The sequence below is a fragment of the Ciconia boyciana genome, chromosome 9 (genome assembly GCF_034638445.1).
Source record: "Ciconia boyciana chromosome 9, ASM3463844v1, whole genome shotgun sequence".
Lineage (NCBI taxonomy): Eukaryota > Metazoa > Chordata > Aves > Ciconiiformes > Ciconiidae > Ciconia > Ciconia boyciana.
Genome location: NC_132942.1, coordinates 33,242,501 through 33,259,589, shown reverse-complemented (window position 1 = coordinate 33,259,589; position 17,089 = coordinate 33,242,501). Strand labels below are relative to the sequence as shown.

Below are 17,089 nucleotides of genomic sequence, written 5' to 3'. Positions count from 1 at the left end.
GCACGGGCAACCTCTCCAGATTCCCCTCCCACCTCTGTCAAACAGAAATATTGACAGGATCAAGCACTTTTTTGCATTAGTTTAAGCATTTCTGATTTAATTGTAAATGCGTGAGGCTTCTGAACTGACTCTTGCTTGGGTGGAAATTACTGAACTCCCTGCAGTGAACTGAAAATGAACATGGCCATGAGGCCGTGGGAAGGAAGGTGACAGCGTTTCCACTAAAGCAAATACCACTGAGCACTGACAGGACACTCAGATAGTGGCTCTGCTCCTTCTGAACATCAGAAGCATTTTGCCATTAACATCCATGGAAGGAGAGGAAAGGAGTAGGCGTTAAAGAATCAACATTTATAATATTAAGGACAAGGTGTTTCTCCCATAAATCAATAGTGTTAGGAGGCTTTAGCTCAGTGGAAGCACGGGGTGGATCAATGGCTTTGGAAAAAATGAACAAGCCTTCCAGTTTTTCAAAGCTAATTGAAAATGAAACTTTTCCTTAGTTCATAGGCGAGCTGGGTTTGGCGATGCCAGTACCACCAGTAAGGTTTGAGAGGAGACACACAAATGGCAATTGGCACACAGGTATGAACATGTTGCTCCATGGGGAAAGTACACATTGCTTTGGCAAAAGCAATGCAAATACTAATTGATCATAGTAGCTTTGGAGATACCTACACTTTTCACAGCAGACCTTTTTTCTAGAAAACCGCCAGTTGTCTTCCCTGGGAGCAGACCCTTACCGACCGCTGTTCCCATTGCACTGGGTGTTGGTTTCCACCAGCAGCACGGTAAGGACTAGCACAGATCGGGAGCAGTAATTCTCTAGTGAAGACAGAGGTACCACAGTCACAGATATTGTGTGAGAAATTTTTAACAAAAGAGAAATTTTCTCTGTTGGGATTAACAGCTCCATTTTTCTTTATTACTCCTTGTGTTTCACTCATTCATGCATCAAGTTCTTTCAAACAGAAAACAATTGAGAAAACAATCCCCCAAGAATAAAATCTAAAAAATAATAAGGAAGCACAGTGGCACAACCTAAAGAGAAGTCACATATTCTGTGTCGCAATATCTTATGCAACTTAAGGACACGTTTTCTCCACAAATTCTCTCTTTCAAAGAGAAGGGGTTTTTTCTCTAGCTTCATTGATAATAAGCCTGATTCACCATCAAATTATTTCAACTTTACACAGCTGGAATTTCAGGAACTACAGTGATTCATCACATCCGTGGCTCAGATTTTCAACCCCTCGGTCCATATTTATGCTCCTCAGTAACTAGCTGGTGCTCAGGAATGCTGAATATCCATTTTTGGCTTCTCTACAGTGTTGAAAATCAGACACATCGGGACATTAAATATGGAGTTAAGGGGTTAAATCAGGTTCCCATTAAAAGAAAAACTGCAGTGTGTAGATGTTTGTGCATATACACACACAGTTATTATATATATAAACATATGTCCCAATTTCAGTCCTTTAAAATTTAAAATATTTCCGTTCTCACTAAGGATCCCACATTCAGCAGCTTTTTTTAAAGATCAAATTTACCTTCAACTTCATCTATTGAGATGTAACTTACCTACTACTACTGTCTGCACATTAGACAAAGATTGCGGTATCTATGTCTATATGAGTAAGTGATGTGTAATAAATAGAAGAAACGCTTGTTTCCAATCTTCTTCACATTTTGAGAATCTGTATATCAAGCAAGAATTAATGACTGTGAGCACAGAGAATAATTTTCATTGATTTCTTTGCGATATCAGTAAGCGAAGGTTCTCATATACATCTGCTGCACAACACAGTGCCATAGAAACCTGGTATTATTTTAAATCATCAGAACTCTAAGAAAAGCATAAATAATTAACCCCAAAGAGAGGGGTGTTTGCACCTATGAGAAAAACAAAAAGATTTCTCCGTCTTTCAAATCCTGGGGGCAGATCCTCCCCTGGGGTGATATGGTGGATGGCATTTGATTTACACTGGCAGTGGAGAGCCCCTCAGCCTGCATGTGCTGTGAAGTTTGCCTTCTCCGCCTGCGCTCAGCATCCTTCCACATGGCTCGGTGGAGCAGTAATATAAATTCTGGTCATAAACAAAGAAAAAACCAGACTGACAGACAATTTGATGAACAATTTGCATCTGTACACAATTCTTCCCTCTGTTTTAACCACTGAAATGCATGATCTTTTATCTTTAGACTTCAGTTTGCTTTTCCAGTCCTCTTGGTTGCTAGCAACACTGTGAAACCTTTAAAATATTAAGAAAATTACATCTGCTACATCTCGCTTTAAATATAGTGTTCAGTCTTTGTAAGTGTTACTTCATACATTAAATGAATAGCTTGCCCACCAGGTAAACTACATTTTGTTGCTTACCATGTCTGTCTTTGCACAACATGTAGTACACGGGCATAAATAACAGTATGTTATATAAATAATTACATGTATGAAAGGCTGTAAAACACTGAAGATATATTTGTCCTTTTACTTACGAGAACATTTTAAAAATGATTGCTTTGTTCACCGTGCGGTTTTTATGTGTTGAATGGGGTGCACGCAGAGAACGTTTTCCAAAGTTGGTTTTTTTCTCCTTTCCTCCAGGTCACACTAGCGTTATAGTTAGCAAATTGATAAGGTTCCACTGTTAAGCTTTATTACTTGTGACATGAGCCTATGACACTTTATAAAAAGAAGTAATCCAGAACAATCTCTAGGTAATTAACACCTAGATAAACAAACATAAATTTCTATATTGCATTTATTTGGACTACCACTCAAATATGCGTGAACCATGCTTTTTTAATTAAAAGATAAATCTATGTGACACTTAGCCTCAAACTTAATTATTCAGCATAGTATAATAAAAAATAGAGCCCATTAAATGTGTCTTGCTCTGTATTTCTGTATTAACAGCAAAACAGTTCACTCTGGGATCATTTAAATTTTCTTCTTCCTCTTTTCCTGCGATTTCCCTGTTCGCTGAGACCCTTTTGGTTAAAACAAAACCACAACAAAAAGCCCCCAAACAATACCCTGAGCAACACCAACAGGTGAGGAGCTGCAGAACTTCTCCCAGCCCCTATAACGCTCAGCTGGGTGACATTTTTAATACAACATTACACCACAGCTCTACCTTCCCTCCTCCCCCTCCCCGGGCTTCCCCACGGAAACATACTTCCACTGTGGTGGATCATGCCAAGCAGTGATATCCAGAAATGAAAAACACAATACTTAAGAATAATTTCACTGGGATCATGCTTACAATACACAAGGTGAGATTTTTATAATATACTGTTACAATACAGATGTTAAACAGAGAGGGGAAATATTCAATTCCCAAATTACAATAGACAGAGGGGTTCTCGTCCTTATAAAAGTTTCAACAAGAAACATTATCTTAGAGCTGAGAGCAGCCTTCTGATGTTAGGTGGGAAGACTCTTGTCAAGACACCCACCAACTGCATTAGCAAGACTGCCGACCAGCTGCCGGGTGACAAAAACCTCCACAAACTGACTTAGGTGAGACAACCGCGTTTCTCTTTCAGACCTTCTTTCCCGTGGACTGCCTTGGCGGCTGATGCCACGCTTTGTGGTACAAGGCCACTTGGTGGTCGTTTTTAGCATTTCCTAGAGGATATATGTACCGTTTAATGCCCAGTTCCTAGCAGACATTTGGGACCATAAAGGAGATTGTGTTTGTAAGCATTTCCACGGAGGTGCAATGAGACGGCCATTGCTCCTTAATCAGGCTTTCTCATTTCCATTTATTGTCTATTGAAACCAGAAGGCTGGAAAACCTTTGGGAGACCCCCCGTCTCGCCCCAAACAGGTGTTTTTCCCCGGCTCCAGGGCACAGCGATTACCTGAAAGGACAACAATCCCGTAGTGAGGCAGAGTTCAGCTCTAAGCCTGGAGCTCATCCATCCTCAAGCAACATTTTTATATGCTACAGTTTTGTGACTAAGATGACGGGTTGCCACCAAGAGAGGGTGTGAAAGACCTAATCTTTGCAAAACATAAAAATTGATCATTAACTTCTTGGGTCTTGATTAAAATTTGATACATTACAGATTGTACTCCCTGCAGATGAAGAGACCCTGTGACATTTGACACTCTTGAATCTGGCACCAGCTCTGCGATTCACCCTGCCGCGCACCCACTCCACCAATCCACGGGTAACATCAACTCCTCTCTGCAACTTTCAGCCACTGAATAACTGAATTTCCATGATGCTACACTTTACTTCTTAACCCTTCTAGACAATTTTTGTACCTTTTTCTACTGGAGAATTCAAGCTACAGCACAACATTTTTATTGTGGGTACGGCTGGCTTCACCTAATGTTAAAACTTCCCTTCTCCAAATGTGTTTTCCTTCTCAGCTTTTTTTGTGCAAGGCCACGTTCCTCTCTCCTCCCCATACTTGCTGTAGGTTGGTGCATCTTTTTTGGATGTTAATCATCTCTACTTTTTCTAAGAAGTGAAAAATCCTTTAATTTATTGGCTTTCAAATGTGCAAATAGAACCTTAAACAGGAAGAATAAGGATTCATCCAGGAGAATGGGAGCGCTCTCGCACTTGCACATTCTTTGAAGTGTGGGCAGCTTTCTTAACATGCACCATAACAATAAACCTCACAATTTTCTAAAGCCAAATATATGATCTATACAAACAATTTTTTTTAATGTGAAAACATGACTTTATACATCATAGTGTATGATACACACTTCAAACACTTTCAAATCAAAGCTTGATAGACCCCAAGACTTTTTCTATAGTACATAAGTAGTAGTATATAAAACAATTATTACTACATGCTAAAACAGATTTCCACAGTCTTTTAATTAAGCACAATATATATAATATATATATGTATATACTGTATATAGATTTGTTCAGATTAATAAGTGGACTGAGCACACACACCCAGCATAATACACTCTAGTAACTGCCTAACAACTGTGAATTTACTGACATTAATTTTTTTTTTTAATCTGACAAAGCTGCAGAAAATAATGTTTTAACTGTTCCTAATAAACATAAGCAAGTAGGAAAACTTTTTTTCAGAGGTAGAGGTTTTATTGCGTAAAACACTGGATAAAACTGTACTGCTTCAAAGACGTTTTTATTCTAACAGCAGAAAGAAAACAGTCATTGCTGAAAAAACAACTTTTAATACTTCTATACCAGAATAAAGTTCTGTCAACTGATGTATTATAATAATAAATAATGACCAAGAATAAACTTTAAATACAAAGTTTTCTAATTGTTACAAGCATAGCAACAAAATCCTCTACTCTATTGATCTCAGATTTCCTCCAAGATAGAAATTTTTCTTTGTGTAGGAATGTAGACAGTATTATGACCAGTATCACAGACTACAGAAGTTACAGAGAAAAAACTTGACATGTTTAGATATGAGAAGCATGATGATATTCAGAAACTGACAATGCATCACTGCTGCTGTCACTTGTTTGTATTACAAGTTACAAATGTTCTGGAAAAAAGGGCTATGTCAGAGGGGAGGATAGGGACAGTAGCACCCGACCAAATGGAATCAACACACACATCACAAGGAGCGGGAGATGTTTCCAGTGTCACAAACAGAATTATTGCCTGTCGTATCTGAAAATGCTCAGAAGACACAAAAGAATACTGAAAGAGCTCAAAAAGTGCAAGAAATGGAATGTGGGGGGTGGTTTCGGGTTTTTTTTTTTATCTTTTTTTTTTTGCTAAGATACTGAAGGCGGCGCAAACACACAAAAGCAAGCGACTGACACAGTCACCAAACACAGTAGTGCAGTTAAAATCCTAAAGCTTACTACAGTCAGAAAGTTTCAATAACATTTCAATCCTTTATCTAGGATCATAGAAACAGTTGCATTAAGTTTATCAACTCGATTTAAGTAAGGCAGTGAGAACTATACTAGAAAAACAAGAAAAGCAGCTTGCTCTGTGCCAGATGGGTCCAAGTTACACAGTGACCTCATTTAAACTGAAACTTCAGTTGGATGACATCCTTTCCGACAGCATATGCAAACCGTATTCCTTATTAGCCTGAGATTTTTTTTCCAGTCTCAGGGTAGCGCTAAGAATTTTATTTACATTGATTGCAGTTTAGTATTTTTTGTAAACTGCTTTAGGCAGAGCTGAAGTTTTAAGGCCCTGGGGTTTTACTCTGTGCTCCCAGCCTGCAAAGAAATATTGACTTTTTTTTTTCTTTTTTTTTTTTAAGTCTGGATGATTTTGTTTTAGAAGAAGTTAATACTTCTCTACCATCACAATAAACAGCACCAATTTTGCTTCTATCAAAGGAAGTACATCAGAAGGCTAAAATTTTATGCCATTCAGAGAATTTCAGAATAAACCTTTAGTTATTTTCCTTGCTTTTTTTTAGGTATGTGGTTCATTACAGTCTCTCAAAAGCTTCCTATGTGGCAAAGACCTTACTAAATTTGGAGGATCCAATCAGTAAAAAAGCTAAAATCTGCAAAAATATAGAACGCATTTGTTTTACAAAACCAAAGAAATATCAGCTAAAACACCTTTCTTCATTAGAGACAAAGAGCAGGAAGTTTGGATTCATATTTTAGGTCAAGCTACTTTGTAAGAGCTTGCTCCAGAAGAAACTTCTGCACTATGTCTGTAACACTTACAAAAACTAACACATGAGAATTAACCATGATTGGGGAATCCTTCATTCAAGTGTAAAAAAAAAAAAAAAGGAATTTAAAGGAAGTTTGAAAGAAAACAAGAAAAGAACAGAAGAAAAAAAAAAATTACCAACGTTCTATGTAATAAAATTCTGTTTCTCACCAGCACCTTCTACAGATAAGGCCGACTAGTTTCACTAAACAATATTTCTATATATAGTACCTCTACTTTTATAGCAACTTACTTCTTCATCAACAAGGAAAAAAAAAAAGAATAAAAGCATTTCCCTCAATACTGCAAGATGATTACAAAAAATGGAATTACATTTCAAATCTGCAGTCATACATAGGGCTGCAGATTTTTTCTAACCATTGATTCATTTGGCTGTATATTAAAAAAAAAAAGAGAATGTAATATCACAATACTTTTCAATATAGGTCAGTACTGACCCTAGCTTATGGGCCGTCTAAGGTTTCTCCTGTACTGCAGTTGCAACACCACTTGAATTGATTTTCTCTGCAATGACAGCTCCAGTCAGACTGGCACCATGGCAGTCTACCAACACATCTCATTACTATGCTAGGCAAATGACAGCAGCTGGTGTCATATTATAAAGGTGTTTTCAACAATGAAAACACAGCCCCTCAATCTTCAAGGCAACACTAAATCGTTTAGACGGTATCATTTTTCTGTTAAGAGCATTATTTTTGGACAAAGACCACTTTAAAGTTTGCAATTGCCCTGCTTTTTAAATAACTAACGACCTCCTAACATTTTTAAATCACTTTATTATCCCACCTACATTGTTTGGAAGTACTTGTTGCCAGGTAACAGTTTAGCAGCCATTTTCAAGGGCTGGAAATTTATTTTGCGTGTGTAATATATATACCTACACACACACACACATATAGAATCTGTGTATTTTGTGTGTGTGTGTGTATGTAGATATATATTCAATGTGTGTATGACTGAATATCTCTGTGTGTGCGTAAATATATATATATATATATATGCGCGTGTGTGTGTACGTGTACATATACATATATTTGAATGTTTTCAGCATCCTGTACACTTCTGGGAATTTGCACGCCATTCTTTCACTTGGAAGGCAGTTAGCCGACCCTCACCCAAATGCACATCTCAACCCGGTGTAAAAGGCTACTGCAGTATGGAGATGGATCTGCCGAGCTGCATCACTCCTGGGCCTTGCTGCCCTCCTCCGTTAGCTCCGCCGAGCTCCCCGCTTTGACAGCTGCAGGTTCCTCCAAATTCCCAGAAGCTTCGGAGTCAACTCTGGAGCGCTTGAACCTGCGGTCGGGATACTGGCTGTTGTCAAAAGGCATGCGATGGACACAGAGAACATGGGTCTTCAGATTTCCCTTCTGAGAGGCACTGTACGGGCAGTATCTGCACTGGAAAGGCCTGTGACCTGCATGACAGACGAGAGTCTGGTTAGTTTTTTATTTTATGAACGCGGCGCCTGCAAACCCGCCCGCTGCACAGCCTGACAAAACCAAATGCGCTGGAGCCCCCCAGCAGAAATCCCTCCTGTTGGATGGAGGACATCGCCACGTGTCTTCAGCAAGAATAAGAAATCTGTGCTATTCGCGTGATGCCTAGTTAAAGAAACTGCATTTTAAAAATTCTCTGCTTCGGATTTTCCAGAAAAGTGCAGCTATTTCATCTCCCTCCTCAGACCCAGTTGTAAATCCGTCAGCCTGCGATCCAAACTAAACTCTTGTAAATACAGTGCAATCGTGTGCGAGACTGCCTTCTTTTACATTTGTTAATTATCTTTTTTATTGAAGTGCAATTCAAGGATGACAATGTGCAGACCCTTAGTCTAATAAACACACTTTGTCTTTGGGTGGGTTTCTGAGTAAAGAATTGTATGTTTTATTTCAATCACACAGATTACTTTTTAATGGGAAGAAATAATGGATTGAGATAACCAAGGCCTCAAACCTGCAAACATTTACTCCAGTGAGATTACTCCTGTGAGTAAAGATACTCAAGCACATAAGTGTTTGCTGGACTGGGGCCTGAGGTTATCACCAGCTTTAAAATAAAATGTCCAAGCTAGATTAGAAAAGGAATGTTAATGCACAAAATCTGATAGATGCACTTCTTGTGGGTGAAACAGCAACAGACTGCAAAACGAAGGCATGAATGAAAGATATCACTTCTTAGTAAGTCTATCGATATACTCTCCCATATTTTTCAGATTATTGTGACTTTGAATCTCCATGCTGTATCTGGTTTTGGAGGTTATGTTTCAGCAATCACATTTCAACCTATGCTGGGAAGTTGTTGATGTGTTTTACTGGAACTTCATGAGCTTTGTCTCTCAAATTAACTTAAACCAGGACCATCTGAGGTCAAATGCGCTTAGCTTGCTTTAATTTGCTCAAATAAATGAATAAATAAATGTGCCAGACCATCTACATAAAGCCAGGATAAGTGAAAAACAATACCCTATCTCCACATTTGAAGAGCACATTTTCCTTTGCTTTTGTCGTACTAACTCGCAGGCATAAAACAGACGCTGGTATAGCAGAGGAGGAGGACTATGCTTCCCGCTATGTGGGAAGGGGCTGGGACCATCTCACCTCAATTTTAGGTGGGAATTTAACAGATAAGCAAATGGACGCTTGTACACTGGACCGATGCTACCTGTCCTGGAGTGGGAATGTGACCGTAGTCCTCCCAGCAGTGACGGGAGCCTGGATAACTGCTGGTTTTAACCTCGCGCTGTTGCTGGCACGCCAGCATGAGCATCTCTAGCAGAGTAAATTCACCTGAGCCAGCTTTAGTGCTCTGGGTTGCTCCAATAACCTGCCATTTTTACTGTAACATCAAAACTACCACTTGAAGGCTGAGTCCCCCAAAACATACTGCTTGCTACCCAGAGGAAAGAAGTGTTAAGTCCAGTCCACGGTTACCTAAGCCCTATGCCCCAGGACTACAGGCATGTTTCCTTTCTCAGGGATTCAAAGCTCCCCTCCACCCTTTGCTTTTACAAGTTGAAGACTGTCAGAAGCGTGACCAGCTCCCCAAGACCTCCAACATGCATGTTTATGCATAAATCTTGGGATGGAGTGTGGGTCGATCTTCTAGTTCTCTCCTGGGATAAAGAAAGACATTTTCCTCAACAACTTCGTAAGGAAAGAGAAATTAAATCTGTAAGCTGCTAATCATTATGAAGTCAAATTTCAGTGGAAAATTTCATAGCAATAGCAATGGAAGAAACCTACATAGATAACATTACAGAAATTGGATTGGGCTTTTATAGAAAAATTTCAGCCAGAAGATATGAGGAAATAGTCAACGAAGAGATTGAAGGTGTCCCTAGTGTCTCTTAGAGTCAGTCCTAAAAATCAATACAGAAGCACAAATATGCTTGAAAATTTTTGAATATAATAGTTTTGAAAACTGGAAGCACTCTCAAAACTGCCTGGGTATGAAGAAGGTCCAGAGAAAGTCTGATTTTCATTGTTTCAGAAAATCTAGAAATATTTGAAAACTCAGAAAAAAAATCTTAGAAAACCATTACATCTCCTCTGTTGTTTGTCAGAGACGGATAAAGTCACCAGAATTCACAGCTAGATTCTGGGCTCTTTCTTTCCTTCTCCTTTTTCTCCCTCCTGGGTAATGCCTCTGACCGGGCAGAGTTAAGGGGTCTACTGTGTCCTCAGCTTGGGGAGGTGCCAAAATGCCTTGGCCAAAGTGGGAGAAATGTTGGGTGAAGGGGAAGGAGACTTGGTCCATGAAGAATTTAAGTGATTTTTCCCTTTTGCCAAAAGATAATGGACTGCCACTGCCACATCCACCGAGATGAGAGACTAGCTACACCAGCAGCACCAGCTCCCTTCCAGTATTTCCAGTGTTTCATTTGACCATCTGACAACCGGTTCCCTTGCTAAGAACAGAAGACGCCCTGCTAAGCTGTGACAAATGGTACAACTTGCCCTCAGCCTTATTTACTCTGGTTTTATTGATACTACGGAAAAAGCAAATAGATATCCTGTTTATTTGGCCCTTCTTGTGTGCTGCAATGGCCAGCGACTGGATGTACCATAGACGATATAATGTCCCTGATAGCTGCTCGCAGAGCGGCGTGCCGGGAGCGCAGAGAGAGCGACAAGACTCCAGGAGCGAGCAGGCACAACGTGCCCATCAGCCACCCTCAGAACCCCTCAAGTATCACAGAAACACACAGGACAGTTTTAGCTAGAATTGGTACCACTAGCCAACAGTGTGAGATCTCACCAAGCAGCTCTTAACGCTTTGCCCACAAGTAGCTATCATTAAATGGCCATCCTAATTCTTTCCTGCAAAGAATAAATTCTAAGCAAGGAATCCAGAAAGCATGGATGGAGCTAACCACCTCACATGCAGCAGACTAAAAGCAAACTCTTTCTGCCCCCCACCGAACCAAGTTCAATCCCGTGCAACTCCATACAGAGAATGTAATTTATTAATTCAATGCACTTTAATAAATCAGACAATGTAAAGTGCACCTACAAGGATTCAGTTCTGCATTGCCTCCCCCACGACTTACTTTTTCAGGCCATCAAAATTTCACATCACTGCCTTGTGAAAAGTAAGTACACAATAAGTTAATTTGTATTGTCACTATGCAGTACAACTGTGGTAAAGAGCACATTCATTTTTAATCTGGTATGAATAATATATAAATATGTATACAGAGTGAGGGTCATAGGAAAGCAAGCGGTACATTGTTTACAGCAGAAGTAGTACAAAAACTAGAGATTATTCTCACTTGCAAAGATAACAATATCTGCAATTTGCTTGTAACTAAGGGGTGAAGGAAAATGCTCATTTCTCTTAGGTATCCCATCCATTAATTTTAGCTCAAAAACTTGTTGTGGGCAGCAGGCTCTTGAAATAACCCTTCCCAGATAAGTTGGCAATAAATTTATAACGTTTTATCTAGCCGTGGTTGGTAGGTTCTTTCTTAGCAACCTATAGTTCATATATATTTTACCCACTATATATCTTCCAATAAAATTATATGAAAGCCCTTAAAAAAAACCAAGAAATCTTCCTGATAGTTCAGGAGATAATGTGTAATGCGTTGTATTTGTAGTAAGGAGAATGAGACTAAAGGTGGGCCAACAAGGGGGGCAAATTATGGTGCATCTTTCTCCGATCAAAAAGTGAGGATAGAGGACAATATATTGTTTGCAGCTGAAATAATCCTGTTGTGGAGCAATGTTCTATGAAGTCTGTGACTGAGCGTGTGAAGAGACTTCGTAATCCTCTGGATGGAAGCTGACAGTCTAAAGAAATGGAACAGCAGAAAATAATAATAAAAAATAGCTAAATGACAACAATGATAGCTGGACTCAAAGAACATTTTTAGAAGGTGCGGGTTTCCCCAGGAAGGGTGATTACCTCTGGCACCTGCTGAAGCCAGTCCTCTGAAAGGGATCTAAACCTTCCAGGATCAGGCCCAGCAATGGCAGCAGTGCTGAGATGACCCAGGCTCATCGTCTTCTCTAGTTTTGACCGTACCCTGGAGAGAACAAGGTGTGTGGATGGGAGGTACTTTCTGGTCAGGATGGAGAACTTTTCTGTGGGACCAGTATTTAGAAAAATCCCTCAATGTTTGAAACTAGTCCACCTTTTTTAAAATACAGGCTGCTTTGTTAATTTAGGCTTTGAGGGGAAAAAAAAAGTTTGTTTTCTCTTCTTTCAAGTTTGTGATCTGATATGTTGCCTTGTGACACATCATGTCAGCCTGCATCAGTCACATCGCATTAGGTTTCATAACATGGCACGACTGATGCAGCCCAACGCGGTGCATCAGCTGAACAGAGTCAGAAAATGCAGGTTTTGAGAAAGACATGGATCTCAAAGTCTGGGTTTTAGGACCATTTAAAGGAAAGGATATTTAAAGCAGGGGCCTTGGATTTAAACAAAGCCATTGCCTGTGAGTTGTTAAGGATTCAAATACTTGCCAAACCTATTTTGCTTTGTCTTATCTTTAAAACTCAAAATGTATTATTGGAACACATAAAAAGTCAATGTCAACGAAGTGTCATTGGGTTACTTACTGTAGTCCAAACACTGCTAATAGTTACTAATTTATTAACTTTGATATGGATCCATTATTTAAGATTAGCACAAAGGAATACACAAACGAGAGAAAGAGTGATGAATACTAAAGTCTTTTTCATTAAAAAAATAATTTACATGGTCAAGCCGCATTAATTCTCCACTTCTAAAAATATTTGATCGGCATCCAAATTCTATAAAAATTTCCACAAAGAAACATCTTATTTTTGTGGTATTACAGGCACATATGTAGGGGTTTGCACTAAAATGTAAAAATGGGCATTGGACTAGTCACATGAATAAGATCAGGAATTTATTCCAGATTGTTAAAAGTGTACTAATCACAGCAAAATCATGGCTTTCTCCCAAAGCAGCAAGAAAACGGTAATTTGAAAGAAAAATGCCAATAATACATCACACACAAGCCGTCTGTTGTCCCCACTACACCACTTTTTATTATATTGCATATGTGTACATATATACACACAGATACACAGATACACACATACAGACACACAGACACACAATTTAATGCATAAATTTAAGGAAAAGGCAGAAGAGCAATAAAATGACGAACAGAAAACAAATGCTGTGCAATGTACTATAAATTATAATTAAGTCCTGAATAAAATGTGTTTCTTAGATATGACATTTGTTCCCTTAAAATGCAAAAATGGCCATGATTATCTGACAGAATGTTTTTCCTTAGATGGCCAATGGCTATAGCACTTACTGCAATGCAATACGGCAAACTCATTTCAGATTTCTTTGCCTGGTTTAAGAATATTCTTTCGGTGAAAATCGAAAATAACAGCAATTACCTCTTTAAAACAAATAAATTACTCTCTCACTAAGAAATATTTGAAAAGCCTCAAAGGTTTGAATTTCTTGGAGGCAAATCTCTTTAGTTGAGATGTTGGACACTGAAGATGGGGACTTGACCTCCTGGGCTGCTGTAGCAATCCCAAATGGTCAGGACCACCTCCAGCCACGACCTGGCACTCTCGCAGGACCCGCTGCAGTGGCTTAGGATGGATGGCCACTGCCTCCTGCACCGAGATGCTCACTCTCACAGCGTTGCTGGTGGAACAGTCCATGTAATCACGTATCTGCTGCAGTGCAAAGTCAGCAAGCCACATTCAAACCTTCAGTGAGCCTGGACCTCCCTGGGAAGAGCTGCTTTAAATCTTTTTTTCCTACACAAGCTTGTATTTGAGGTACAATCATCTTTAAATAGATGAAGTGCGTGTTGCCTCAGAAGTAACAGCAGGCAACGATGGCCGTGTGCTTTCTGCATAGGAAGAAAGACTTTTTGAGCGTCTCCAGTTCTCTGGCAGTGACTACTGGGCTGAACTCATGGCTTTCTCAGACCACAGCCTCCGGGTCCCAGGCAGCTTGGTGAACGCTGCCATTTTAAAGTAATGCTATTATAGCATAATAACAAGCATTTGCAAAGGGAGAACTATTTTCATTTAAATCTTGGCTAGTGCGATTTCCTTTTTTTAACATATAAATTTTCATAAATACATTTCCTATCCACAGCAAACATCCCAAGTACTGTATGCATTACCCAGGAGAGCAGAATGGCCCTAAAGCAGCCATTCTGATCTAGGAGCATAACAGTATGGATGGGAAAATGCTGAATAAATGTATTTGTCCAATAGACAATAATGGCTCTGATTGAGCCATTCCAGTTTATTGGTCTCAAAATATGCATTTTATGAAAATCCCAAAATACCAGACAGATTAAAGTACATCCAATCAGGTTCATATATATAATAAAAGTTTTTATAAAACAATTGAAAAGTATATGTTTATTTACACACAGGTCCAGGACCAACCAAGATGGTCTTCTGGGAAAATTACAATATTCTGTGAAGTTTATATGTTTATTGGATTACAAAAAAGGAAATTAAATTTTAAAAACTCTCTATTTCATGTTGACCAGGAAAAGACATAAAAATGAAAAGTCTTGTCTGAGGCTTTTTTGATAATTTACTTGTAGAAGTATATACAAAAAAAGCATAAGTATCTGCATTTTAGGAAGGCCTGGGAACATTTTCACCTACCAAAGACAAGGCTTTGGGTTATGTGTTTCCCATGGGACACCTAAAGCTATGGCAGCCCCCGACCACCCTCCATTCAACTGGATTCCTTCATTACCAGGCTCAACCCTGCAAATAGTCCTAAGAGTAATCAGAGGAATTGTTCATGATAAGGGGCACCAGACTAGTTACCTAAATCCCCCCTCGCTAATACAGAGCAGACACTTCCAGGGGCAGCTCAGGTCCAAACACGTGAACTGCCATCTGGAAGAGCCTTTCTGTTGCTGTGCGTTACAGAAAAGATCTTAATTAGGGGTGGATAAGTTTGGGGTAAAGACCCAGCTCATGGCAAAACATGGCCACCAGCTTGATCCTAAATAAATGCATTAAGGACGTTTGGAAAAATTGCCCTAAAACTGGTAGGATTTATCCACCTGTGAAGTCTACCGTGACAGGTTAGTGATCCAGAAGGAATCTCCTGTAGGGATTAATGTGGTGTGCAGCACCGTCCCGAGGCCAGCACCCATCCCAAAGCCGCCACGTAGCACTGCGGCCCTGGTGTTTTGCCGAGATGGACATTTGGTCTACAGGCACCTGCAATAGCAGGGTAGCAAATGACTGAACCATCACTGGCTGCAGAAGAGCTGGAGAATGAAAAGACCTAATCTGTAACTAATTTGTTTCAAGAATTTTTACTTAAAAAAAAAAATCTCCATTCATCAGATCAAATTAAACCCTCAGATACCTACATGGCTTTTCTGAAACATAATCAAAGGTGTAGTCTGCTTTTCATTTGGTATATTATACAGTGCTTGGTGTTTCTGAATAGGTATTTCAGCTTGCTGATGAGTATACTAAAGGATTTAATGAAGACAGGGAAAAGCAAAAGTTGATGTTACACTTTGTCTTTAACACATATTATTAAAAGATTAAGTTAATTCCACCCATTCCCCCTAAAATAAAAACTGCACTTAAAGTAACAGTTCAGTTCCTGTCTCAAAAGGTTACAATCACTAATTATCACACACTAAATTTTCCTTTAAAAGCAAAAGAAGAAAAAAAACCACAAACAAACCAACCCTGCTATGTTAAACAGCCAAAGGTAGATCAGTGTGACACAGAGGCTAGCAGCCACCTGGACAATCATGATAAACAAGTAGAAAATTCTACCACTGTCCTTCACACATATGCTTTTAACTTACTAAACAAATCAATCACAAAATTATGGAAAAAATCACTAATTTAACACTTGTTACCTTTGTTATATAGAGCATGGAAATTATAATTATTTGGAGGTAGACCGAGGAACTTGCTAGTCCTCTGCAGTACACTAAATACAAGCAAATTACCAAATGGCTAGTGAAGTCGCTGACAGTATAATGGAGGCTTGCAACTCCTCGCAAAACAAACACTTCCCGTTTCTTGCAGAGCTGATAAAGTAACAGGATTATTCAGCTCCAGACACTTAGCACAAAATTTGTTTCTTTTTCAGAAGAGTAAGCTTGTCACACAGGAACTTTTGATTTTGAAGGGAAATGGATCTTTTCTTGGAAAAAGGAAGAGCATCAGCAGAATAGCTGAAAAGGTCCTTCTAAACAAGCTTTAAACATTGTGTGAACCTGGTAAAAAAAAAATTCTCCTGGAAAATAGCTGAAGACTTTGCTTTCTAAGGACCTCTGTATTTCAGACCGCTGCTGGCGGGCACGTCTGCCCGGCACGGTGCAGGACCCTGTGCACGACGGCACACCAGTTTGGGTTTTGACATGACAACATGAGTTACGAGCCCGGTGCCTCAGCGGGCTCCAAATGAGGTTAGCGGGAATGCTGTCATTGATTGAGCTTGAAATGCCAGACTATCATTGTCCCATGCTTTGGGAAATTTAATTACATTTAATTTTTCATATTTATTTACTTTGGTTTATACACATAAGTAGAGGACAGAGTTCTTACCAAGGGCACTAGGTACCTGTTGTAAAGAGCAGGCCACCTCTGACTAAATTTATAACGGCAATGGTTACAGCAATTTATAAATTCCTCAACCATAATCCCCTTCGTAATCCTAAACTCACAACAGCTTGGCCAAAAATGTAAGCATTCTTCTCCGGCCATGCCCCCCACTCTGGTACCAATTCTTGTTCTCCCAAAGCCCAGAGGCACAGCCGGCACATCCTCGCATCTCTGCAGCATGGGCCCCTCCGCACGAGAGGAGCGAGGTACCTGAGCCCAGGCAGTCAGTGGATTACAGCCCTCTTTCTCCCTCTCGTACGCTTTGGGGATGCAAGTAGACTGCCAATAAGGAAACGTATT

General features: G+C 39.6%; 1 protein-coding gene across 1 annotated transcript in view; it reads right to left on the bottom strand.

The window, feature by feature from the left end:
• Positions 1–7,849: 7,849 nt before the first annotated feature.
• ZNF536 (zinc finger protein 536) overlaps positions 7,850–17,089 on the bottom strand; it is a 188,637-nt gene continuing 179,397 nt past the window's right edge. The window contains exon 4 of the mRNA XM_072873365.1: positions 7,850–8,085. Coding sequence (XP_072729466.1) covers positions 7,850–8,085 — 236 coding nt within the window. The remainder of the gene's footprint in view (positions 8,086–17,089) is intronic.